The sequence below is a fragment of the Hippoglossus stenolepis genome, chromosome 20 (genome assembly GCF_022539355.2).
Source record: "Hippoglossus stenolepis isolate QCI-W04-F060 chromosome 20, HSTE1.2, whole genome shotgun sequence".
Classification (NCBI taxonomy): domain Eukaryota; kingdom Metazoa; phylum Chordata; class Actinopteri; order Pleuronectiformes; family Pleuronectidae; genus Hippoglossus; species Hippoglossus stenolepis.
In genome coordinates, this window is record NC_061502.1 from 1,284,727 (window position 1) to 1,311,733 (window position 27,007).

General features: G+C 41.3%; 1 protein-coding gene across 5 annotated transcripts in view; it reads right to left on the reverse strand.

Moving 5' to 3' along the window:
* The window catches only part of fynb (FYN proto-oncogene, Src family tyrosine kinase b), a 71,542-nt gene that overhangs the window by 7,601 nt on the left and 36,934 nt on the right, over window positions 1–27,007 (reverse strand). For 3 of the 5 annotated variants that reach the window (XM_035143674.2, XM_035143673.2, XM_035143676.2), the window contains 8 exons: window positions 23,243–23,499; window positions 17,407–17,503; window positions 12,431–12,529; window positions 10,081–10,184; window positions 9,597–9,746; window positions 4,787–4,951; window positions 2,364–2,543; window positions 764–840 (listed from right to left, as the gene is read on the reverse strand). In XM_035143674.2, the coding sequence (XP_034999565.1) occupies window positions 764–840; window positions 2,364–2,543; window positions 4,787–4,951; window positions 9,597–9,746; window positions 10,081–10,184; window positions 12,431–12,529; window positions 17,407–17,503; window positions 23,243–23,489 (1,119 nt within the window). In that variant the 5' untranslated portion in view covers window positions 23,490–23,499. Of the gene's footprint in view, window positions 1–763; window positions 841–2,363; window positions 2,544–4,285; window positions 4,442–4,786; window positions 4,952–9,596; window positions 9,747–10,080; window positions 10,185–12,430; window positions 12,530–17,406; window positions 17,504–23,242; window positions 23,500–27,007 lie in introns of all 5 variants that reach the window. The other 2 variants (XM_035143678.2, XM_035143677.2) reach the window with 2 other exon arrangements.

Below are 27,007 nucleotides of genomic sequence, written 5' to 3' on the forward strand. Positions count from 1 at the left end.
AACGCTCGAACACAGCTCCCCTGACATCGCTTCTTCTGAATAGTTGTGATTTGCTTCAGGATACTTGGATACATATGGAGCGAGGCCTATCTAAATCCTTGTGATTGCATGTAACTTTCATTTAATTCATTACAACTATTCATATGATTTGGCAGGAAGTGAAAACACAACTTCCAGGCAGGTTAATAAAAAGGATTTTGGAGTGATTCTGCAGAAAGGCAGTTTGTTTAGGATCCCACTGTGAATGGAGCACAGCATTGTAGCTCATATTCTGACAGTTTTCATTTAACTTTCATGCTGTTTCACCTGCAGAAGACAAAAGACCTGGTTGGGCTCCGGAGGGTTAAACTCTTAAGGTGTCCTTTTACAGATGACTTATTACCTGCTAGAAATCTGGGTCAAAACAGGATGAACTGCTGTGGACTGAACCTATTAGTTATGAAGAAATGAGTGTGTGTGTTTCTACAAAGTAAAGAACAAGCATGTACAGAAAAACTACAATGAACTAAGTTAAAAATGGGGAGATTTGTACTAAAATACATAGAAAAAAAGAGGGAAGTGGAAACACAGTCAATTAACTAACAAGTCTGTTTCAAATGAAGGCTCTGCAGTTACGGTTCGCTAAGGAAGTAATATCTGAAGTCTTCAGTTGTTTTCCAGAAACCAATGATGAGAAATAAGTCCTCTATTCTGGTTACTAAATGTAACACAAACACACAAGAGTTTACAGATAAAACATGGAAGGTCTATGTCGAGGGTTTACCTGGGCCGCCATGTCCACCAGGTTTGGCAGCTTCAACCCTCGTCCTTCTCCGTCCTTCATGAACTCCAGCAGGCTTCCTTCAGAGGACATAAACACATGACAGTTCATGTATTCATATACACACCGAGGACACATCTTCCTGCTGTGTCCTACATCCATCAACAAATCAGCGGTGCCCCCACCCTTCTACAGGAACTGTTTGTAAAGCTGAACATTTCAGAGACAGGAGGTTTGTAATTTGCCGGTTCACCTCCACTTTCTGTCCTAAACAGTGATGACAGAGGATAAATACAGGATGACTGAATACTTTAACACTGACAACATTTCCCTCTGCTTGTTCCTTTTTGAAAACACATTCTCCAAGTTAACAGAGTGACCTCGATGTGGCAGCCTCTTCATACAACAGACATCAATGCACATCAAAGTTTTCAATATTGTGCTCTTTGCTGTTTCATGTGACTCTTTGTTGTGGGGTTTCTAACGTCCAGGCTTTTGCAGTATTGTTTTGAAGGCTTTAATCATCCTCAGTCTCTTTGAAACAAGACTTTTCCATATCAGATCAGTTACAATTATCATGACAGGAGTAGAACAAAAACACATAAATGAAATACACTTTAAAGAGCCTGCACACATGCATGTGCACAGTGCCATAGGCTAAGCTCACAAACAAATTGCTTTAGATTTAGATTTTCACATGACACGGTGTTATTATAAAAAATGTTTCCTCCGGTCAAACAATGCAAAGGGTTGAGAATTGATGTGGCCTCCTGCAGCTACCAGGACTGTGCATTGATGGTCCCCAGAGGATTATTTCAAATTATTGAACGGACCCCTGGTGACCTTTCTCGTGTATCAAAATCAGCCTCTTCAAGTCTAATAGCAGATATCCATTCCTGCTAAATTCGCAGAGGTTACACATGCCTCCATGAACACCCCATAATGATCAATACTTTTCTTAAAAGAGTAAAATCTTTCTTCATAGCTTCGCACATTCATTCTTGAATTCGCTCCCTCTTGACCCCTCTCTATCTCTAACTGTCGCCCTGACACATGAGAATGATACATATTATGATATTACAATTTCAGTTTCCATTTTTTCTACAAATGTCAATAAATGCTGCTGAATTTATTTTCTATAGCCTGAGATATCGCATAAAGAGAGTCAATGAAAATATATAGGTTAGGAAGGGTCTTTCCAGCTCACCAGTCCCCTGGTTAACAAAGTGCAGAAGGTCACCATGATGGCCTTAAATGCTTAGAGGCACATACTGTGGTGTAACACTACATAAAGAGAGTTTATTGAAAACTGACTGACAAACTGACAATCTAACATTTGATCTGTTAAGTCTGTGTACTACCTTGAATTGTACAACAGCATGCCGTTGACAAATAGATGATTTGATTTGATTTTAAGCCAAACTGGATTTGGGATTTGTTCAATTAAGTTCTTGTCCTTTACGTCTGAGGTTGATCTATAACTTGGGTTTTGTTTTCACGAGACTCTCTAAAAAAAAATCTGTTTGGTTAAACAGAGGAAAATGCCATGTTAACGAGTGGCGTATTTACATCTATGCAGATATTTGTATGTATGTTCATTTACCTTTGCCCATGTATTCTGTGACAATGTAAATGGGCTCCTCAGACACCACGGCGTAGAGCTGCACCAGCTTGTCATGGCGGAGTTTCTTCATGATCTGAGCCTCCTCCAGGAAGGACTCTGGAGACATGGTGCCAGGCTTTAGAGTCTTCACCGCCACCTTAGTGGTGCCGTTCCATGTTCCTGGCACACGCAAAGACACACACACACATAAGTACACAGCAAACATTGATTCATATTCAAATCAAGACCTCTGAGAGGCAACTCTAGTCCAAAACAAAGGGAACAGGTCTTTTAAATTACTATGAGTTGAACATGCAACACTGAATGAGATCAGGAGACAGTATGAGAATCAGTCCATCTTTGATTCTAATACACAGAGGTTGTGCTGAAGGATAATTAAATGGGTTCCAGATTTAGAGTGGACCTTGATTTGAAATGGCTTTTAAAAGCAGGGAGAGCTCCAGCAGGGTTTTGAGAGACACAATACTCCAACACAGGAGCAGATAATCCTTTGTAGGATGATTAACTAAAGCAAGCCAGTAAGCTCCTCATTGCTTGAATGGCAGCTACAGTAACACAGGATGGCTGTGCCACCAATGTGGCACTGTACACTGCCTCTAGCTCCTGTGTCAGAGTATGCATAATAAGATATGGATCACTGTATTCTCTTCAATGGAGTAGTACTCCCTTTATCTCATTCTGTGACACTAAGGGATGCAGGGATGTTAGTAGTGACCAAAATAGTAGACCATCAATGAACATGTTGTCTCCATGTGTTTGGTGGGTTAAGGGGTTAAGGGGTTAAGGGGTTAATGTACGAGTAAGCTCATCAATCAGAGTGGGCTTCTTTAGTGAAGCAGCTGTGCAGATATTTTGGCTGATGATCACCTGCTGGGTTAAGATCCCAGAGGCTGAGTGTCATCTGGGAGAGGACTGACTGTGCCCCGGTATCTGTCCAGCTGGAACATGGTAACAGTGCACACTCTTGTGTTCTGCAGTATGGAAGTCTAACAATATTAAAAACACAAGTTATGTAATAAATATTGAATATATATAAAGTAAATCAACTGATGAATTGTAATGGTATTGATTGCTTTGTTACAACTTGACTGATCAATATGAAACATCATTTGATCATTCTCCTAGTGAAACTGTTTTGTTTGATTTTATTATAGATGTTTCTATTTCAAAATGTCACCACAAGCCTTGCTGAGAAGGACCATTGGGTTGTGTCTGTGTCTCAGAAATATCATTGTCAGGCAATGATGCAAGTCAAGTTACTGCTTTATAGTGAATAACTTTACAGTTACAAGTGTGAAGTTTGACAGGAAACATCGAAGCAAGTCTTTAGTGAACATAGAAAGAGAAACAAAAGCTCTCTGAGGGGTTATTCCTCTCACAGGAGCACTTTCATCAAAATAATAATGATTTATTTCAATACTTTTGGTTCTTGTTTTCTCCTCAAATTAGGGCTCAAAATGTGTGATTCATTAAAATAAAATTTCTAAAGTGTTTCTGGTTAATTTACACTCAATCTGTTTGCTTTTAGGGTATAAAATCAGTTTCTGGTTTATCCATTTGATTTCTTTGATACTATTTATGCACAATTATACATTTATCTAATATTGAAAATTTTAGAGTGCCATACTGCAGAGCATATTCAGTGAATTACTGGAAAAATCAGCAAGGTAGAAAACCATGAACTGGAGCTGTTTATGTTTAAAATCCTGTGGGAATGTTGCAGAGCTATAACACAACATTTGCTTTCATCCCCAATTAGTTAACAAAATTGCTAATTGTTTCTTGGTGCCCTTAAGAAAACATAAAAAGGATGAATAAAAATCTTCACATTTATTTCCAGGGAGGCTCATCGTGAGAGTTAAAAAAAGAAGAGTACTTTTTCTCATTAAGGAGTTTCTTACCATAAAACACATCAGCAAAACATCCTGTTCCCAGCTTTACTTCCAATTCAAGTGTGTTTCTGCTGATCTCCCAGGAATCGTGATTCAAGCCCACAGTGTCAGGGACGTAGTTCACACACACGCCCGTTAAATTAAAGCACAAACCATCCGCACTCTCTACAGGGGGAGGGAAGGCAAGGCACACAGGGTTAACTAATGGGGAACATGCAGTAAGGGACATGGAAGGAAGCCATCTTTAAACTGTGAGAGCAGAGACTCCAGACACACTGCCTGCTTTTTCCAGATGATTCTGAGTGGAAGGGGTCAGAAACCTGAGGTTTTTCCCTGGCAACATCCCCAAACTAAGAATTATCAAAATGTCTTGGCCTATTTTCTCATTTGATCCCCTCCCCTCCTAGGCTAAAGTATTTTCTTGTGCTTTGGAGCCCGTCTGGTGTCTCTGCTTGTACAGTGTGGCCCTTTCCTTGTGACCCCGTCTCCTGAAGGCGACCGGATCCGTACCCATCCAGACCTCCCCAAACTGCCCATTCCCAAGACGCTTGATTAGCTGCAGTGACTCCCGTGGGATCTCCCACACGTCTTTGGTTTTGACGGACAGGTCCGCGAGGCGGGGCATCCCTTTGTGGCAGGGAACCACCAAGCGACAGCAGAGCCCAGCAGCTCGGTCTGCACACACCGCCCAGCGAAGCACAAACAAGCGCATAGAGAAAGATGTAAAGAGAGTTAGCATCAAAGCAACATCTAGAAACAAAGATGACCAGTGGTGGAGTAATCATAAAAATCCCTTCCTGCCTTTCTGCTTCCTGGATGGCACACAGGCTGCTTTCAGGCCAGATGATCCGGCAGTAATCTAATGTGCTTTCCCATCAAACCAACCAGAGAGTTGCCTGGCAGCACAGGTTTAATGCTACTACTCATTTATCTGCAGAAGCCAAAGGTTCTTTCACAGTCCCAGAAAAATCTGCAGACTAAAACACGATGTGGAGTTCTGTGAAATGAAGGATCTTGTGTTTGTGGAGCTTGACCCTTCCTAATGTCACACCCTTACATTCAAGTCACAGAGCTAAGTATCTGTTATCCCAATACTAAGCCGAGCCCAGCAGGCTTTTGAACAACTCTTCCCTGTTCTGGAGGCATTTCTACAAACACTTGAAAAAATACTTCATCTGTAGCAAGTCTCAATTTAGGAATATTTCTTAATCCAGACAAAATGATTTTATCAAATAAATGAAAAAATCTGTTATTTTTGTTACAAATATTGGATGAACTTGTATATTCATAGCCCCCAGAGGATTAATTTGAATTACTTGAGCCCCTGATTTTTCATCTAGAGCCACCATGAAGCTCTAGGCTCTTAAAGAGTGTTTAAATCTGCCTCCCTTACATTATGGAGCTCCAGCAGTCAATAAAACACTGACACCATGGTCATTCTGACTGTCAGATGTGAGTAATCACCACCAACATGTGTTTTTCCGATTAATAATATTTAAGTAAGATGTAGGCTGGTGTTCATAATTATAAATGTAAATTATTTTAGAGATAAATTATAATAACTTGTTATTTCAGGCCCAATATTCTCCACTTGATGTTGACTTGTTATGGTGGCCCAATGTAGCTGAATGACAAAACAGCAAGTATGGGTGCAGGTCAAAGTAAAAGTAAAGGCTCTATGTTATGGCTCACTTTGGCTAATGGCATCTACAGCTCACATACACTTTACGATAATGGGGGTAATTCATAAGACATAGCTGCAGACCTCGCTCACTCATCGGGTACATTTACATGTACAGTTGTCACAGTGGTTAAACATAAAGATAAAGTGCAGGGACTTTATGCACCATGAGAGGCATTAGTAGCCGTGCGTGTTTGGGCGGATGAGTGGTGCTCCAGCTGCTCTTTCCTGCGTAAGGTTGTCACATTAACTGATGACACCATGTTGTTGTGTCATGAAATCAAGCATCTCTTGCGTTGGCTGCAGAGGAAGTGCTCGTGTTTGCCAGCCATTGATTAAACCAGTGAATTAGGGCAGACTTTCCACTGATGCATCCATACTGATATCTAGATGAGCTGATATCTGGTTGTTGTAGTGAGGGGCTGTGGGAGGAGGTTCCCCAGGGTGTTTGCATTGGGCAGTAAAGATGAGATAAAGGCCCGTGTTCAACATTCAACTCGGCCATTAAAGCCCATCTGGCCTGCCTGCTGCACTCCGCTCAGACATCAATACAGTTCTGTGTTCACAGAGCCTGTCAATATGTGGACCCCTGCCATGTAGTAGTTAAAAACAAAATAGACACCGATCCAACCTGTGAACAATGGATGATTGGACCGAAAGCAACACACTGACTACAAACATCCTCATCAGGGTTGTCACACAAACAAAAACTTATATCAGTACAACTTTAAAAGTGCTATTATTGACTATTATCGAATTATTAACGACAACATGTTAGGACTTTTAAAATTATTGGGATAAAACCATTTAACTTTCTATATGTAAGATGTTAAAAGTGTCAATATCTTCTAAGAAAATAACTACAAATTAAAATGCTAAATGAATGACAAAAATTAAAAACCAGACAAAACCAATATGTACTTTTTACATAGTGAGGCACAATGACTGGATGGCTTACCACTTACTACAAAATCTAAAAACTGCTTTTTCATGTCTAACTTTTCATCGTTTTTTTTCCTAATGGAAATGGGGTCTCAAAGTCAGAGATATCTATCTTAACTTTACTAGAATTCACCAACATAAATCACTCAATAGCTAAGGCAGCAGCAGCTAAACCGAGAAAGGTCTGTGTTTTAGGGTGACTTTTTTCAGCTTCCATAAAGTCTCTTCAAATGTGTTTGCATTCAAACTTGCAGGTAAATAGTTCTATACTAAGTTTTCTGACGTCTTAATGTACATGTGAAGATTATTCTACAGTACACGAGGCCAGATGTCCCACTTAGCTCTTTAAAGACGTGGCAGATCGAAGAAAGCAGAAAGCCATAAAAGCATAAGCCCTGAAAAGAGGCAAGGTTATTTGCAAAGGTGTGGTGTTCTCTCAGTATGTCCCCTGGAGAGGTGATAAAATGTATAAGGACAGTTAATGTTCCATGACACAAACACATACAGAAAATCCATAATGTTGATTTTAGGGCTGAAACATCGAAATGTCAATGTGCCAATTAGAGCATAACGGCAATAATATCCCTTTCACAGAGAGGGAGAGTGATAAAACAGAACAGACGTAAGAGGACAAAGCACATATGCTCAGACATACGTCATCATAGCAAGCAGACAGAGACACAAATAAGAACAGATTCGAGAAGTGCAAGAGTAAAACTAAAACAAAAATCGCTGTCTCATCCTGTAAATCGGATTAACAAATATGTGTGTCAGCAGCACAGATGCAGCGGCCTGCTGTCGAAAGAGCACACGGTTCAGGAGGAACACGCTTAGTACACACATCTGGATGAGCTCACAGTGACGCAAGCTTAAACTCAGACACACTAACTCCCTCTGCCTTCCCACACTCACTAGAACATTGTGTTTCTTTTTGGCTGCATTAAAAATGACTGCGATTCTAAATAACTCAATGTAAACGCAATGAAGGCGGCGAAAGCCAATAATCCAACATAGTAACTTTCTTCTCTTCCCAGTTATAAATGGCACCTTTTAATTCTGAATGTGAAATGTGCTGGCAGACTAAATGCAATTATATAATGGAACAGTGTCTGCTTAATGCATTCTGGATCGATGAAGGAAATGGACACCGGGCAGACTTTAACGTTGCTATTTGGGCCTGTATCAATGAGGCAACCGTGTCGATGCTCTGTCACCATGACAAATCTCTCTATGGCAACGTCTCTCTGTTCCCCTTTTAATGGAGAGTGGGCCATGCTGCCCTTTCAGTGCCTTTACCAAAGGAAAGATTGCAGCCAGACCATTGAGCGGCAGCCTTGTTGGTTTTCAGGCTCTTTAACAGATGCTATTCTTTCCTGTAGACTTTAAGCTGCACAGGTCAGTGAAGCCCAACAGAAACACGAGCAAGATACATTGCCGTAAAAACATATTTGAACCCCTCCCGACTTAGTTCTTGGTCACATTTAAATGTTTCAGATCATTTTTACTTATTTTTCTCTTTTTCAGAACTTAGCTCACTTCACGTTGCCAGACAGGTTCTATTTAAGAGAGGTTATCATGCCTGGTGTGGGTAGTGATATCCAACCAAATTATCTTTAAAATTGGTTATTTGGCTGATTTAGAAAGTGAGGACGCAGCCAGGCAGGTTTGAACCGTTTCTTGTCGTTCAATAAATAAAGTCATTTCAAAACTGCATTTTGTGTTTACTTTGGTTATTTTGGGCTAGTATAAAAGTTTGTTTGATGGTCTGAAACATGTATATATGTGAGAAATATACAAAAATAGAAGAAACCCGGAAGGGGGCAAATACCTTTTATGCAGAAATGAAAGAGAATATATCCTAAAACTCACCAGAACAGAGTAAATCCTTAAAAAGACAGATAATATCTGCCCTGCAAGATCATTTGTATTATTATTATTTCTTTTAAATTTCACAATAACATTCAGGGGTGCCATGGGTGCTGATCTCTGCCATGGCAACAACATCCATAGAAGCACTTCCTCTTACGGAATTCTGCCTACAAAGTAAAAGCACAATGTTGTTTTTTTCGTTGCGGTGATTTACTTTGAGCTAAATTACAGACCTCTGAAATAGCCGCCATGAAATATGTGGTAAGGATAAAACATTGGTGAGTAAATCTGTCAACTTGCATTCAAGTCACATACATGAACAGCAACAAAGCAATTTAAGTTGTATTATATACAAAAACATTGACTACAAAGTCTGTTCATTAAAATGGAGATTAAAACCGATGGATGTTATTGCCTGGTACACATCTCTCAGGGAGTTTCTCAATATTCACTCCACAGCACTACCCGCTGGTTACCGTCTGTATCTATACACACGTGTGTCTTAAGGTGTTCAGTGTTGAAAATTGGTGAATAAAGACACAAGTCAGATTATGTGTCACTACTACTGTAGGCCTTTTCCTTTATGCTGGGCAAAACCAGGACACCAGCGCACATCTATGGCTCTGTTTGTTTCTGACTGCACGACACAATTTGATGACAGCAGAGCAGTTCATTAAACAAATGTCTGTCACATAGTCCAGGTGTATTTTTTTATTAATTTCTTGAAGCGGCCTTTGACTTTTGTTCTGGTCCGACATCTAATGGCCAACACGCCGGCCCCTGCCCTACATACAGTGTAAATGTTGGTGAGAAGATGAGGTTTCGTACCTGAGTAGTGCTGAACAAGTTGCTGCAACGCGTCAAACTGAGCCCTGGTGGTGATGTAGTAACCGCCGCTGTCGAGCTTACGAATCTTATAGTGCTTGACGTGGTCCCCTTTTACATCGTCCCAGTCTCTTATGGACAAGGAGAAGGCACCTGGGAGACACAGATCAGGGATTGAAGGAATATGACTAAACACTGAGAACTTGTCTACCTAAGATAAAGTAAAAAATGGATAAAATGATCATTTAAATCGGGATGTATTTAATCACATTTTACAATCAAAAGACTATGGATATGACTGAGCATTCAGTTCTTACTTTAAGTACAAAAGCCATGCAAGAAACTTCGAGAAAAGTAAAATTCCACAGGTTCCTCCTTTATTTACTGAGGCTGATGTGAGCTGTTTTCCCCCAGGTGTCATTGCATTAACCACACATCACTCAGAGTCCCAAAGGTTAATGGTGCGAGATTGTGTTTGTGGTTTTACCCTTTGTGGTTTCACTCTCCCGAATGAGATAGGTGCCTCTTGGGTTGCCTGTGGACAGCAGCTGCCTCTCTGCATCTTTACGGCCCAGTTTACCAAAGTACCAGCTGCAATTAGAAGACACAACATGTCAACTCTAACAACAGATTTACAAGACCATGATGAACTGCAGGCACTTTTACTTTGGCTCTCATCCTGGATGTACTGCAATGGAAAGTACAACCCATCAGCAGTAAACAGGATTTTCTGGTTCCTTCTTAGTCAACTCTGTGAGATCCTATATGCGCAATCTTGATGATGTGAAGGAACTTGTGTTGTGAAGACTCTTCCGAATACGTTTGGTAAACCTCTGACTCATTATCACAAAGTTCCCTATTGTCAAGAAATATACACATAAATAAAAGTAAAGTAAAACTAGAATTATTGCCTTGTGGTTGCTTCTACCAGCCAACCAAGTCGCAGTTTACATCTGTGTCTGCCCACACTCATTTAATATATGTTGTGAATAAATGTTTCATTTGTGATGTAAATTTATATGAATAAAATTAATTTGACTGTTAAGCTTTGCTGTTCTTGCTCTGCTGTATCTTTATTGTATCAGTGTGCATGTGCATTGAGAAAAACAAAACACATGTGTTCTCATGCTTGGCAAATAAATCAGATTCTGATAGAACACAGATTTGAAGCCATGACAGTGGATGATAGTTTAAACATGGTAGTTGCTGGAAAGAAGCTATATATTCTAAAACGTGTCTGCTTCACACACGTCTTCAACCAAGTCTGTACGATCACCACAGTGTCAAGGTGGAAAAGCAAGATTAGTGTCACCATCCAGCATGTGACCAAATATCTACCCTTCTGCCCCTGAGTAATGGTGCTGGCTAGAAAATGTCATTACTTTTATCTTGTTAGAAATCATTATGTGAAATGTTGTCATAATTAGTGTGTGAGTTCTTGAGTTATGGCTAAAATATTTACTGAGGTCACTGTGACCTTGACCTTTGACCACAAAAGTTGAATCATTCCCTTCTGAGTCCAGGTGGAGTTTTGTGCCAAAATGAAAGAAATTCCATCAAGGGGTGAATGGATATACAGACAACCTGAAAATGCTGTTACCAGCATGGATGTATAAAAGCTGACAAAACTATTTTTGTCATTATTGGTTGATAATCTAGTGATTACTTTCTGGATTTATTCAAAACTATCATTGATCAAAAAGGATCAGACATCAGAGAAAGATATCTACCTAGTTGCACTCAGGACACTCCATGACTGTTTTCTCTTCCCCTCCCTCAGGACAACATATAACCATGTTTTCCCCCGTGCTAGGTAAGACTTCCTTCTAAGACTAAGTCACTGCAGGCTGTTAATTCTGACCGAGACTTTCATACTGTGGGATGCCATGAACACTGCAGCCTCTTGGAACTGTTAGTGGGACTTGAGAAGTTTAGTTTTGTTGTATTTAGTAGTCCTTGTATTTTATTAGCATTCGACAGCTGTACAGTCATACAGACTGTGACCAGTTCAAGGCCTGCTGCCTTCTTCCCTGCAGACCTCCGCATAAATAACTGTTTAGTCACGGTGTCTAAACCTGGAAGAAACACGTTACTCATACAGAGGCAGTAGAAACCTCCCACAATGCTTATTTGTTTCTTGTGACACTGCAGCCAAAATCAAAGGCAGATGTACAAATTAAACATTTATAAAACCTCATTGAAACATTTGTCAGACAACAGCTTTTCAGAGAGGTTCTCACATGGACTGAGACTACAGAGAGAGGACATGTGTGCAGCATGACGGCACAGTGCGTGTTTCACAGAGGAGGATGTGCCTCGATAAGAGGAGCTGCACCTACTCCTCCCCTGTTTTAAATCCCAGCATGCTCTGAGTGGGCTTACTGTGAACTGACATCATCTTAATTCACAACCCTCAGTCTGACTGAAGGGTCAGGGTGGGGGCAGGCGGGGGGTGGAACCACTCGCAGGATGAGGAACATTTAATTACTTTAATTTTCTCTTTCTTTTCCATTCATCATATGTCTGAGTGGAACTTAGTTATGTGCGCACACATTTCCATGCTAAAAATGAATAATGTAACTGTAGGATAGAAAGAGAAGTCCCACCAAAGATACATTTACCTCCCAGCCACAGTCTGGCTGACATTTCAAATCGTAAATCTATTAATATAGTGTCACATAAATGTCATTTTATCAGGCCAGTAGAAACTGCTCTACAGGGAGAGAAGAATTCTGCACGTTTGCCGTCGTGTACCGTGATTCTCCGAGGATCATTCATACACATACACGTACACACGTACACACACACACACACACACACACACACACACAACTTACTCCTCAGCCTGGATCGAGTCCACTGGAGCCACGTAATTACTGGGAATGAAGCCGCTGCCACCAGTGGTGAGCGAGCGAGCGTCCCACCAGTCCCCTTCGCTGAAAGAGAGGGAGTGGGGAGGGGGGAGGGGAAACAGTAGACACACATTAATACACTTTACTTCATACTGTGTGTGCGACAGTCTCTGTGCCACTGAACACACAAAAGAGCAGCTTTAGTTTGACCTGCTCATTTCTGTCCATGTGGAAGACATCCAGGAGTTTGGAGTGAGTGTAACACGGCTGTAGAAAGGCAGTCTGGGGTTACTCGAGTTCTACAGCCACCCATACTAAAAAATGCTTCCACAAAGAAATGGGAGCTGCCTAAGTGTATTTCAACATTTTGGGAAAGTGTACATTTCACATAATTATGACAGAGCTGCGGGAATAAACCTTAAGTTACCCGCTGCCTTCTAAAAAAACATCATTAGACATCGATATGGCAACACATAGAACAACCAGTAAACGTACATTCAACATAATCGATGATGAAGTTTGTGATCTTCAGTTATCCGACCTATATGATTTTCCTAGAGTGACTAAAACTCCGAAACATTTGAAATCATTCCACAGAGAATTTAAATTCCTAAAAGATGTTTTTTTCACTTTCCTGAATGACAATTGTTCAACAAGCATCTCTAAGGTTCACACATAATCTGATTGCATCTGGGTTGTTGTTGATAGGAAATAAAACATTGATTTTAAGTATACTATCATCTCAGAAGTCAGAATAATAGGATAATAGGATAAATTGTACGTATTATTTTAAGAAAATGTAAATATATCAAATGACTTACTGGTAGAAATTCAATGTTATGTCATATATTATGTGTTTGTGAACTGTGACTTACACAGACATGGGATTGTTCTGTCTGTGCTGGAAGAAAGCATGTACAAGTATTTCACTAAAATCCTAAACTATTTTGTAAAGACACATCGAACTTCACAGTGTTTTTCAGTGTCTGCAGTCGATTGCTTGTGGCTGACGTTTGAAGTTTAGCTGCTTTGAAACTGTTGAGAGTGAAAAAGAGGGCAGAGGAGGAGGGAGGCGAGGCTCCTTACAGACCTCTCAGCCTGGACGCCCACACAACCATTTGTGTCTTTCTCTGATGTGCATCTCTTCCTCACCAGCCACGGCTCTTCTTCAGCCCGTCTGTTACTCTATGAGCCTTCGACTCTTTCATCTGTCCAGCCTCTCAGCTGTTCATCTTCCTCACATTTCACTTTCTTCATCAACTTTCATATTGCCTGTGTCTGAAGCCCAAAATTCCATCATACTTCCCCCAATATGTTTTCACTTAAAAGCCATTAAAGCTCTTTATTTGGGCACGTTACTTTGAAGTACCTGGATGGTTAAAGTCGTATTAAACCATTACATTACATCTAATATTTGTAAGATTTTCAAAAGGAAAAGACTAAATTACTCTGTTAGCTTCACTCAACACTACTGGCTAACTTTAGGTGAATTCTGTTATCTTCTGTCTGATGTGTCATCTAGTGTTTACTGTGCTCCTATCAACTGCTCAGTTTCAAAAGGGTATGACGCCACCTAGAGATATTTTCAGCACAGGTATCTTGGTACGGTGTTGTTCCTCCATGATTCCTCCCCATTAGTCTTTCTCTACTAATAACCATTTTAACTGCTAAGCATCGATGTGTTAGGAATTAATATTAAGAAAACCCCACAATACTTTAGTAACTCTGAATTTTAAAACCACACAAAAAAAAAAAAACATTTGCTAAAAAGGACAGCCAAGTTGTTTTAGAAAATTACTGAGCTGGTTTTTTTTTTTTTATATATTCGTGACCTGCTCAATGTGCTTGTGAGAAACTGAGAAGTACTGAGAGGGGGACATGTTCAGCCAACATCTATTACTACTTTAGGTTTTATTGACAGATAGAAAACAAATAAATAACCCTTGATTTCATTAAAGCAGAGAAGGCAGCAGTCAAACTAAGTGATGGCGGTTTCTATGTTGTTACTGACATCCACTTATGTTTACTCTCCCTTCATGCTTCATTCCTCCACACCTCAGTATCCAGCTGCCCTTAGAGACAGATAGCAGTGGTGGTTTACTGTCCGTCATTACCAATGCTTACACATGAATGCACAATCACACATGTCCATTCTCCTTCCCCCATCCCTGAGCTCTGACAGTGGTCCCTCTCACACACTCTTCCACCCTGTGCTTGCTTCTATCACATCCCTTACACACCAGGAGGGATTGTCTTTAGGCGTGTGTTTGTGTGTATGAGAGAGAGAGAGAGAGAACGCAGTAGAGGACGGGGGGAGGAGAGAAGCATTGTAGGTCCTTCATTTATGCTGGGTGCAGCCATGATAGGGGATCGCCTGGGGACGACATCCCAGGCAGAAACAGGCCTGCTTCCCTTTTTGTTCGCAGAGGATCCCTCAGGAGGGGAGGGAGGGACTCAACAATCTGCCTTCTGAGGGAGAAAAAGTATGTCTGAGTCAGGGGATGTGTGGTATGAGATGTGCCGGTATGTGTGTTTGCATGAAGACAGAGAGACATAAACAGACAGGGTGGAGTAGGCCTCAGTCTGTCCCGCTGCCTCTTGTCTCCAGAAAACAAACCCCCTTAAAGCAACTCTCCTCTACCACAAGAAGACAGAGGACAGCAAGAGTAAACAGAGAGCCTCCCTCCTGTCTGGAAAAGGATTCAGATCCTCTCCACGTGGTGACTGCTGATGAGAGAATAATTAAACACACGACTGTGTTGACAGAGGGGAGGTGCACAGTACAGCACCATTCACTATAACACACTGTGTTTATTCATAGCCTGCAGCTGAATCACAACAATGCTATTTCCATTTACTTACAGTGCAGACTTGTAGCATTCAGTAAAAACAGGAGCTATTTTTCGACTATGTCTGAAGAAGCTACATAACAACACGCTCACAGTGTTTCATAAACAGCCCGAGCAGAATGCAGAACCTTGTAAACATTCAGGGCAGGGGGCCTGTTTCCTGGAGGATGTCATCCCAAAACAAAAAGGGGCAACATTGCCATGTGTCAGCTGAGCCAGTACCGCGATCTCTGCCCACCCTGCATCACATGAGCCCTGCCTGTTTGGGCATCTGTCACTCACTTCCTGCCAACTCTGACATGCCGGAGCAGATGAGGATTTAAGGAGTCTTTCCGCCTTTGTCCAGTAGGGGTCAGTGTGGCTGGGGAGAAGAAGCCCTCCACGGTGGAGGGCTTCTTGTGGCGGCAAGGCGTGGGCAGATAGAGTGAGGTGGAGAGGAGTGAGAGGGAGGAGGAGAGAAGGGGTGAAGATGCACCTCTGTCTGGCTCCTGCTGAGGAGAGGAGAGGAGGTGGAGGCAGTCTCGGCAGCTATGACAGTGTCTTCTTCCTGCTCTGGCAGAGGCCCAGCAGGGACCCAGGTGTGTGGTGGAATGTGCCAGACGCCAGCTTGGACAGGATGCTCACTGGGTGTGGGGAGGAGGAGGACTGACCTTGCGGGGCCCCACACTGAAGCGATAAGGGAGCCGTGTACAGTTGAGCTGTTACAATTCTGCAGAGGGTGGCTGACAGTACATGCCATGAACTTTAACTAACCATCATTAATTTGACTAATATTAGCAAACAATGCATCACCACTAAGCCAAGGGTGTGATTTCCACTGGAGACGTCTGGGAATGTTTGCCCTTTGCCCTGGATTTGAGCAGCTACAAACAGGCTCCCTCCACTGAAGCAGTATCGTAGCCTGGATCTTAGTAACAGTGAGATGATGACTCCCCAAAACATCCCACCGACACCATACAGGTCTGCAGTTCTCAACTCATTTCATATGAACTTTCTGGCAAAGAACTTCGGTTCTCTGGTAGAAACTATAAAGAAAATAATAATTTCTCTGAAAATAAAACCATTTACTTTTTTTATTCAAATCCAAATAAATAGTCAATTATCCATAATTTGCTTTAGGAAACCATATACTTCATATATGTTGAATTGTTAGCGTGACTGCCTAGGTTAGGCTAGCAATGACTAAATTAGAATGAATTCATTAGAAATGCAATGCTGACTCACTTTCTCTTCTTTCAGCGTATTTAAAACCATAGTGGTTTCCAGGAAACCTCTTCACTGAGACAGATTAGACAACTCAAGCATGTGCAGAAATGAATGAACACCTGGAACATATTTGGAACAGTTCTAAAAACAAGTTTGATGAGTGCCAGTATCCAGTCCTACTACTATCATTATAAAAAGCACTACTAATAAAGTCATACTGTGTTATCTGATACAAATACCATTTCCATTGCGTCACTTCTGTTTCCACCAAATAACAACCAACATAAACACACGCACACACGCACACACAAATACACCCACAAAGGTTGTGTGCAGTGCTTCTGACTGGAAGAAAGCAAGCCAATATCACAGTTGGTGTAATAGGTCACTTCCTGTCCAAAATCAGCAGAACACCACTCTCATCACTGCTGGCTGGAGAGAAGCTGCTCCACCCTTTGGAAACCTTAAATAAACTTCTTAATGCTGATTGTCATATTACATGTTCATCCCACCACTTTAACCTCATTTGATTTGCCTTGCAGCCTTTAATGTTAATGTTGTACCTTATATAAAGCTGCTGCCAATCCAGACTTTCTGAAGCTATTCAGTGGATTTAAGCCTTTTTTTCATAAGTAAAATGATTCACTTTTGGAGGCTGACAGGTTGGTAGCTGTATCGTTCCACAACGTGAGGTAAAGCTGATTTATTTTGGGCTCCAACTTGCTCCAGATTATGATACCAAAACACTTGATTTCCATGGAGGAGCTGCTACTTTCACCTCTGCTGAAATTGTGAAGCCCTGCCTGTTCCCCTTCTAGCAGCTAGCGCCATTCCCTGTAAGACAGTGATAAAAAGGGGCATTCCTCCCGAGTGCAGACAGTGTGATAAGCAGCTGCAGCTACTTACGTGCTGTTGATAATCTGGAACCTTTCTCCTTTCCTGAAGGTAAGGTCATCTTCTGTCCGCGCCTCGTAGTCGTAAAGTGCCACAAAGAGGGTGACTCCTGCAGGAGCAATAAAAACTCAGGGTCAGCACTCGGCAGATTAGCATGAGAAAATGAAGCTCAGAATTCAGAATCACACGCTGGACTGACGGTGCACTGGAAGCTCCTGCACACTGAACACATAAGGACCAATCTCTGGATTAATTGCAAGTCTGTTGTGTTGAATTTAATATGGAAGTCATCAAATGTAACGGTTGATAACAGAGAAGCACTTATCTCCCAACAATTACTGTAAATGTACTTTAGAGGAGGTTACATTTGGTCAGAATAGGATCATGAATGTTTTGGTCATTTGAATGTTTTGCACTTTGATCCCGACAGAAATATCTAGACTATCGAATTTTTATTAATAGCTATTCATGATTCCCAGAGGATAAATCATTATAATTTCTGTCCCTGATTTTGATCCAGTGCTACCAAGCTATCAGTTATTCAGTGGACATCTTTTAGCACTTGGTGAATTGGTGCAGTTTTGTTGATCCCTATGTTTCAAATGCAATGTCTCAACAACTGCCATGGTGCAGAACTGTAATAACTGTGATAACCTGTGACTTATCATCAAGCACCATAATCTGCTGATAAACGTATCACACTGCCATCGGCCCCATCTGTACAGAAGTGTGTTTCGTGCCAACATGCCAAATGCAAGACACTTTGAGAAAGATAAACCCCCTCAATCATGTTAAACCCCTTTGTCTTGTTTTATATTTATTATATATTAACCTCCACTTACTGTTTTACTCCAGCTTTGATGATGGCAGAATAACCTTTGACAATGGTGCTGCGATCTCGGGGGTCAAACTGAATTTGTGTAATCTGTTCAATTATTCTCGGAGTAAATTAAGGTATAATGTAAATTGACTGACAGTTTCTTCTTGCTTACTTTTAATTGGGGGGGATAGGGATATATAGAAGTCTGAGGACTGTGATTGATTTTACTGTCAAACCTTGATGAGCGAATAGGACACTGAAGTCTTTCGCTTAAAAAGTGCATCAGATAAAACCCTAAAGTATTTTAGATAGAAACAGCACTGCCAAGCGTTTGCCTGTTTCAAACACCTGAGTTGCACAAACTGACAGTAATGTGAACCAGAGCAGCGAGGGAAAGTGCTTCTGACACTGAACTGTCCAGGGACAGACTCTGGGATTTGGACTCTCTTACTCCAGTTTGACTGCCATTGGACAGGGAATCTAAACCTCTCTAGATAAAGACCAGTGACCTGAAAAACCTTTTCAGCCATTCCATTATCTCACCGACAGCTCTGCAGAAGGACACGGCTGGAAGCATCACAGTGGCCCCAAACATAGAATTTGTTTGCAAAAAGTGTTTTTCCAGGTTTTCAGGTGAATTCCTTAAAGCTCATGTCTATTTACCATTTAGACAAAAGTGTATAATCTAGTTAAAAGGAAACTATAGGATTATTAAAGTGTTAAATACACCGTAAGTCTTCATGCAATGGTCAAACTAATGTTTCCAAGTTCTCAAGACTGAACGTTCTCTGCAATGTGCGAAATACAAAAACAGAAACAATCCCATATGCCTATCTTGTTCTGTATGCAGTGAGAAATGTAAGAAATGTAACTGAAACGTTTTAACCCTGCAGAATAGGATGATATTTTTCACCCTCTGTCCAGACTCCTGCAACTTTCCAATTTTGCAAACCTGCAAAGCTCAGCACCAGAACTGAGCCCTTTGCTACAATTATCTTTACATCCCTTCTGGACCCAACCTCGCCTGACACATTAATATCAGACTTGTGACCTGCTGCTGCCGCTGGACAGCACACGTTGAAACTTTAGGGACAAAACAACAAGGAACTAAGCAAATGATAAAAAAATAAAATAAAATAAATACAAAATGGGCATTGATAGGTTTGCAAACACTCCAGTGTATTATTTTGTTTTGAGATTAAAGGACAGTTTTTTTCTGAATAATAAAAGACATTACACATAAATGAAGTGAGGGGAACAGATGTGTGTCTGGAGGTTAAAGTTGAACCAGGTGTGTAAACTGGGATTGATGTTACTGATGGACAGTTTAGATGAACCATTTTACTGTTGACTAATGTATGTGTGGGTTTGTTTCCATGGTGTCTAATAGTGTGATGGCTCATTTTTATTTTTAATACTGTTAGGAAATATAGTCAAAGCTATCAAATTAAGACTCACATTGTAATAAAATAGAATTATCCTTGAAAACATTTGGAGCGCCATCTATCTCATTATCTTAGCAATAGCTTGATTCAGTTTGCCTCATAACAGGAGCATGTTGAGATAAGACAAAAAGTGTTTTTCAGCTGTTACATGCCTCTGAGTGTTTGACGGATGGAAGTTAAATGGGCACTTGTTCAAAGTCCACTTAAGCTCTCTTTATAGCATTTATTCAAGTCATTTCACTTCAGACACTCTCACCAGGCTGAGGCTTTCTGGGAAATGTTGATATGTGAGGCTCTTGCCGATAGGTCTGCAGATAGAGAGGACCTGCTGCTATTCATGTGATTACAAACAAGAGAGGGGGAGGAGGTTAAAAAAGAGAGTCTCTGATTGAAACACTTTGCTTTTATAACCTTCACAACAGTAACAAGACCTTGAATGCATCTCTGCATGCGCTGTTAGGATCTTCCATTAGGTCGGCAAAGGTGGGTGCAAGGTATAAACCGGTTTGTTGATGCACTTCACAGTTGTCTACCAGGGTCCCACTCAGTTAGTTATATAATATCAAAGGCGTAGCAGTGACTTTCCATTTGGGTGAGAAACGTCATCAGCCAAAGATCAACTGATAATCAATACACTGTCTGCTGCCAGCTGCAGTCTGGGCTCCTCTGCAGTGTGAGTGTGGTGGGGTGACTGTAGCTGTTAGGGAAACAAGCTGGGCAGCTGTGTTCGAACAGAGGTTGGGAGGGAAGGGCGGCTTATGTCCAAATGTTCCCACTGGGAGAAAATTAAAAAGCTAAACCTCTCTCTCCTCCACTGCCACAGTGTGGATTTGGATTATACAGCGCAGAAAATAATCCATACTTTGAGGCAGAGGACTCCTGCCAAGTTGAGTGGAAATGCTGAGTTCCTCTGCACAGCAGCCCGGGCTCAGTCAAACATAAAGGATATCCTGAGTAGGAATATTCCCTACATACACAATGGGCCTACTGCACAAAGCCCTGCACTAATGCCTGCCGGACGTTCCTGACAAGGCCAGGGTGGGGTCGATAGTGGAGCTGTAGCAGTGGCTGTGGTGATTGTTAGTATTTTGGATCCAATGGGAAGTGTTCAACAGCAGAAGCAATGGTTGTGCTTTTGTATTCAGAGGTGTGCGTATATCATATGCAGGCAGCTGGAACAGAACACGATGAGAGATGAAGATGAGAGAAAGGACTCTCTCACACTTCAGTTTGTGTGGCAGATATTTTCTCTCTCCTGTCAAACAGTTAAGACTAATTTCCCTAACAAGGACCCTTCAAATTAATAATCTCCCTTCTCACTTTTACTTGTTATTTGGAAAATAACATCTGTCTCAGTTTCTGTCCACACCTGCGCCTGTGTGATTGCTCAGTTGTGACAGGAAAGGCTTGGCCAATTTTTTATCCACTGATTTGTTTGGGGTAGCTGTGGCTCAGGGGTTAGAGCGGGTCATCCACTAAGCAGTTTGATCCCTGTCTCCCCCATACTGAATGCCCAAGTGTCCTTGGGCAAGAAACTGAACCCCAAAAAAGAAAGTTACAGCTTGCACTGTGTGAGAGAGTGTGTGTGTGTGTGTGTGGGGGGGTGACTAGGTGGATGGCAAAACTGTGCTGTAAAGAGCTTTGAGTGGTCATAAAGACAAGAAAAGTGCTATATTAGTGTTCTACTTCACTTCTATAGTACTTTGGAAAACAGGATATTTTTTTCATTCCTCTGCAGTACTGTCTGGTCTATTTGCCACTGAGCTGTTCTGTACCATATAGCACATCATTGGTTGTGCAGGTGCATGGCAAGCACTGCTTGATATCCCCCAAGTTACCCTGCTTCTGTGGTGATCAATCTGCTTCAATTGAGGTATTGCTGGGGGGAGTGTCTTAAGCCTCACTGCAGAATCAGGGGGCAGGAAACATGCATCCAAGTTTCCACAGAAAATACACCAGTTATGCCCATTTATGCAACAATTGGACAATGGAGTGAGACGCTACGGATGCTTTCAAGGAGAGTCTCTCTGAAAGTGTGAACTGTATTTCATATTTGTATGATTCATGTATGATTCACTCTGTTAAAAGTTTTTTTGTTTTGTAGTTTTTCCTTACTCTTGTTGAGGGTTAAGGGCAAAGGATGTCACACCTTGTTAAAGCCCTATGAGACAAATTGTGATTTGTGAATATGGGCTATACAAATAAAATTTGATCGATTGATTGACTGATCCACTCAATCAACATTGCATTTTCGAAGCCCTAAACTTGGCAGCATTACCTTGCACTCTGTGTAGCACTCTGTTCAGATTTTACACCTCACTGTGTTTGTTGCTCAAAGTTCCATCAGTTTCAACACTGACATTATTTGGCATTGACCTTTCAGTGTGCAACTAATGTGATCACAGCTGTCCGTGACATAACCTGAGAACAACCTTTGATAAATTGTCAGCTAGAAAAGTTAGCTCTGGAGCTCCCAGAACTCTACAACTCCCACATAATATCCCACCATCTTGGAATGAAGATTACAGGAACATGGAGCACCAGTAAATAAAAAAGTGGCACTTTTCTGCTGTGTGGTGCATGTAGCTATCATAAACCGACTTTGCACTGTGATGTGTCCCGCCTTGTTGTGTACATGCAAGCAACTTGCACGTTGAAAGTGCTTCAACGTCAACATTTGTGTGTATGCTGAGGCTTAATGAACCTGCTTCAACGAATCTATAAAGACACGAGGACAAAGGAAGGAGACTGAAGGAAACAGAGAGAAGTGGAGTCGAATGAGTTCTGAGATCAGTCGGGGGCTGGACTGAACACAAACACACAGGCACCCTCACATACACACAGCACTATGTTGTTGGCAGCAAGCCTACAGCTAACATCTGTACAGTTGGTTCACTTGCTGTTTGGTGCCAATAAACACAAATGGTCCAGCTGTCAAATGTGCGTGAATGTTACCTATAGAGTCACGATGAGGAACATGAACAGTAGGACCTTTGAGAGGACTTACTGCTCCTTCATGTTAAATTAGCTAGGGCGCTTCAACATGAACCTCTCTGTAAATATGTCCAGTTGGGAAAGCTTCAAGAGGTTGAACCCATAAGATAAAATCCCCAGTGAGCAACTATAGGACATAGGTACTGTAGTTAGAAGGCTACCTATTCTTAGTCTGAGGGCAGTGTGACCTGGAAACGGATAAGCATCAGACATTGGATGTGCTTTTACTCCTCTAGTAACTGTGCCACCCCCAACAGCAAATCTGTTCTACTGAAGCATGTTTTTTACGATAAACATGTACTGTACGTCCTCTTCAATACCTTTTTGTTACTTTCACATTCATTCAAGCATCTGAAAGTGTAAGTGATTATGTGTTGTCTTCAATCCGCTGAAAGAAAATAAACCTAAATGTCATTTATCATTACTGTTTACCATTATTCATTCAAGTGTGCACTGACTGAGCAGTTTTGATAATATAAGTTTGAGCAAAATGTGCAAGCAGGAATAACATGTATACTGTTAGTGGTTTTCTCACACACTTCTGATCAATTCTGTTCTGATATCTGATATCTGATATCATGTCCCTTACCCGTCCCGACGCGGGTCCTCAGGGATCCAGTGTGGGAGGAAGTGCTGACCCCTCCGAAGACGGTCATCCCCTGTCCAACTGGGGCGTGGAAGTTGTTATAGTTGGGGATGGCGTTGACCCCGAAACTGGGGTAGTGCTGCGGTGTGGGCTCGGCCCCATAGCGGTAGCCGGGTCCCTGGGGGATGCTGGTATCTCTGTCGTCTGTGAGTTTGGTTGCTTCCTTATCCTTGCATTGCACACAGCCCATTCTCTATAATCTGAGCGAGAACGACAAGAAAAAAAAAAAATTAGCTTGGTTTAGAAGAAACTGGACTTGAGCGACAACACTGAAAGAGAAGTGGTTAGAAGAATCAAAACACATGAAATTAAAACACAATGTCTGTGCGCTAAGATAAAAACCTCAGGAGATTTATAAAAGACCCCAGGTTAAGGATGTGCAAAGAAGCATTTAGATCATAAATTCTTCACTGAATGTGACAGTGGATGATTGCATCAACAAAAATAAATAAAATGTCGAAATTATAACACGAAAGGGCAAACAGAGCCTTAATGCAGGCAGTGAATTCAACTTATAGACTATAAGCTTGACTGCTGGATCGATAAGATGAAACACGCCGTCTGCAAGAAGAATGAGCTGAAAGAAAAGCACTCGGCTGCACGGCACACCAAACACAACTGAACTTATCGTTACCCCTCACACTGCTTTCTCTGAAGATGACATTTCACACTGGTCTGGGAGGAAGACACCTTTTTTGTATAGCCTGACACATAGCTTGGTCTCTGGATGACTCATACAAGCAGTCTCTTTTAGGTCAGGGGAAAGAAACGCTTCTCATCACATTGATGTCAAGGAGGCTGGCCTGAGAGAGATGGAAATGTAGAGACATGGCACTTTCAACCATGTTAATGCTAAAGGTTATATAGATGATTTTTACGTGACTATTCATGAGACTGGATGTCTCTCCCAATAGCACCAAAACAAAAGATTTGTTGAGGTCATGCCGGGAGAGTCTAAATGAGTTGCAAACCCAAGTGGGAGTGGCCCCCCTAAACACACACGCTGAAGCACAAAATAAATAGAGTTACACAGTTGAATGCGAAACAATGTAAATGTGTTAAATAAATAATTTCAATCTCTCTCTCTCTCTCTATATATAGAAGTAGTAATTTCTTTAGTAATTTAAGTCTAGATGATTTTTGATGGGGCTGCACCTTGCTTCCTATTGTCTGCATCTCCCAGCATTCTGCAGCTCATATATTTTTTCCTTTATTTTCTGTTTATAGAGAAATATTTCTGCATTTTCCTCTTCTTTCTCAGCCGTGTGGAGGGTGTTTATTTGAACCAACTTAGCAGGGATTGTTAATGTACAAAACCAAACAGGGGGTTCCGTGTTTAGGTTCAGTGTCTGTGTTTACAGGTCCTGGCTGTGCAGGAAATGTACAAGGTGAATAAAAATGCACAATGTGTGGCCTGCGTAAGGAATGCGTTCACCTGACAACCAGATCTTCACTTGGACTTTATGTTGAGAGAAAAATTCAGAATTTTTGACAGTGTGTGATTTGTTCAAACTCTGGTGACTATAAAAGGACAATGTATTTAAAAAGGAGCTCTCCACCACTTTTACATGTCAAACTCTGTTTATAATTCAAACAGCAGTATAATATGTTCTGTGGCTCTGTACGAGCTGTCAGGTTTGTGAAGTCACACAAGTGACATCACAGGGGTAACTTAGGTGTCGTTCGGGCTTGGAGGTGAAGTTGCATTCTGGGAATTTTAATAGGCTTTTCAAGCTTGACCCCTGATCTCAGCTCCTGCTGTTTTTTTTATTTCATTTTTCCAAATAGGACTTTTACAAGTCCCCCAAACCTTATGGAAGTGCCAAACAACTACTGATGCGGTAACTGTGGTGTGGTACTGCATAAAATCTGACTTTTCTTTGAAATAAACCAAAACTTGTGGCTTGCAACAAAGCAGCAGACAACTATGTTTCAGAAAAGAAGGAATGTTTCTGTTGTACATGTGCTTGCTGTACTTACAGCTCCAGACGACTTCAGAGGAAACATCTTGAAACACTTGCTGAATAGTTTATTCATGACTAAACTAGGATGGTCTTCCCCTCAGCAGAATTCAATGCTCAGATATAAAAAAAAATGTCATAGTGCAGTCGGTTACAAGGCTACCCTCAGACAATACAGCGCACTCCCAGAGGAATTAATGCCATCAAATTATTTCTCTGCAAAACAAGGATGAAAATAACTGTGTGTGGTTTATCAGTGCAGACACAACAGACTCTCCTCTCAAGACAAAGTCCCAGTCTTTTCCTTCAGCTCCAGTCTGTCCTCAAATGTGTGCTCTACATCATGATAATCACAGTGTAACAACAAGCTGCTGGAGATGAAAGACTGTAACTAACTAAATATCATGACAATGACGCAGTCTTCTCCAGAGGATGATTCCTCGTGGTTTCACCACCATGACCGTTCCTCAGGCCAACATCGGAGGTTCATGTGAAATGATCCACTGCTTGATGTAGGCAGACTGTCCGGAAACATGCCGAGCACGTTGCCCAGAGGATGAACTGTTTCCATTTTGACTGCTCCATGACCTTTTCTCTGGCACCAGCTACATGAAAAACATCAGCTGTGTTTAAGTCCTTCAGCCCAACATTTTCTTTTGGGAGGGTGTTAGTCTAGTTATTTATCTCTGTCCCAGCAAATCTAAGGCTTTGTTCTTTAAGCAACTACTCAGAGCTGTTGGCTGTGTTATTCTAGTTTTACCTCTGGCTTATAAAATCCATACTTCTGAATAAGGAAATCCCAAATTTGCAGATGACAGCTTGAGAAAAATAAGGTGAGGTGTTTTAAATCTCTCTTCCCCATTTCTCTCCTCTCACCCTCCCCCAACCACACTCCATTATATAGTATATTGTACATTATTTACCTCAATGTCTATAAATGTTCAGAATGGTTAAATGGATTCATCCCTCTTCAGTTTTACAGTCTTATTCAGTTTAATAAAAAAAAATAAAAAGTTGCCTGTAGGCGGACAAGGAGGTCTTTAACCTTGTAATCCTGTTGACATTCCATGCAGCTTTTTGCCTCGCAATCAAAGCTTTCACACAATGATCAAGCGCTAACCTCTGTAGGCTCAGGCCTTGTTAATCCCAGAGTATCCACACAGACAAAACTTCCACCAATTAGCACAGAAGCCCCACACTGACTGACACACCGTGACCACTCTCTTTCAACATCATTACAGACTGATCCCTCAGATGGCACGCTGGTGCCGACAGAGGCCTAAATGCCCGTCAGTACAATCAGAGGTTGTCACAGGAAGTGCGGCTGTTGAAAGCAGGGAATCTAACCGTATTATTTGTGTGTGTGTGCGTGTGAGTTTTTTTCAAGTCTATGCCAAGTTTCAAACTGAACACATTTCTTTTCACTTTGTAGAATCTTTCACATTCATGTTTTTCCTGTTTGGGTGTGTTACTTTTAAAATTGCATGATGTTACATGATTAGAACAGAGAAGAGAAAGAACAGCAAAAGTAAAAGAATTTGGATCCTTTTACTTTTCACAATTCTAAAATGTCAGAGCTGGTGTGGGGATAAGCTTTTCTTAGTGTGACCTCTCAGAATTGAGGTAACAGCAGGTTTATTCCATATCTGCATTTATCATGCCAGGTAGGGAGATTGTCAGTAGCAATCAAACACATAAAAGATGAATGGTTAACTTACTAAATAAAAAATTAGAATTATATCCAACT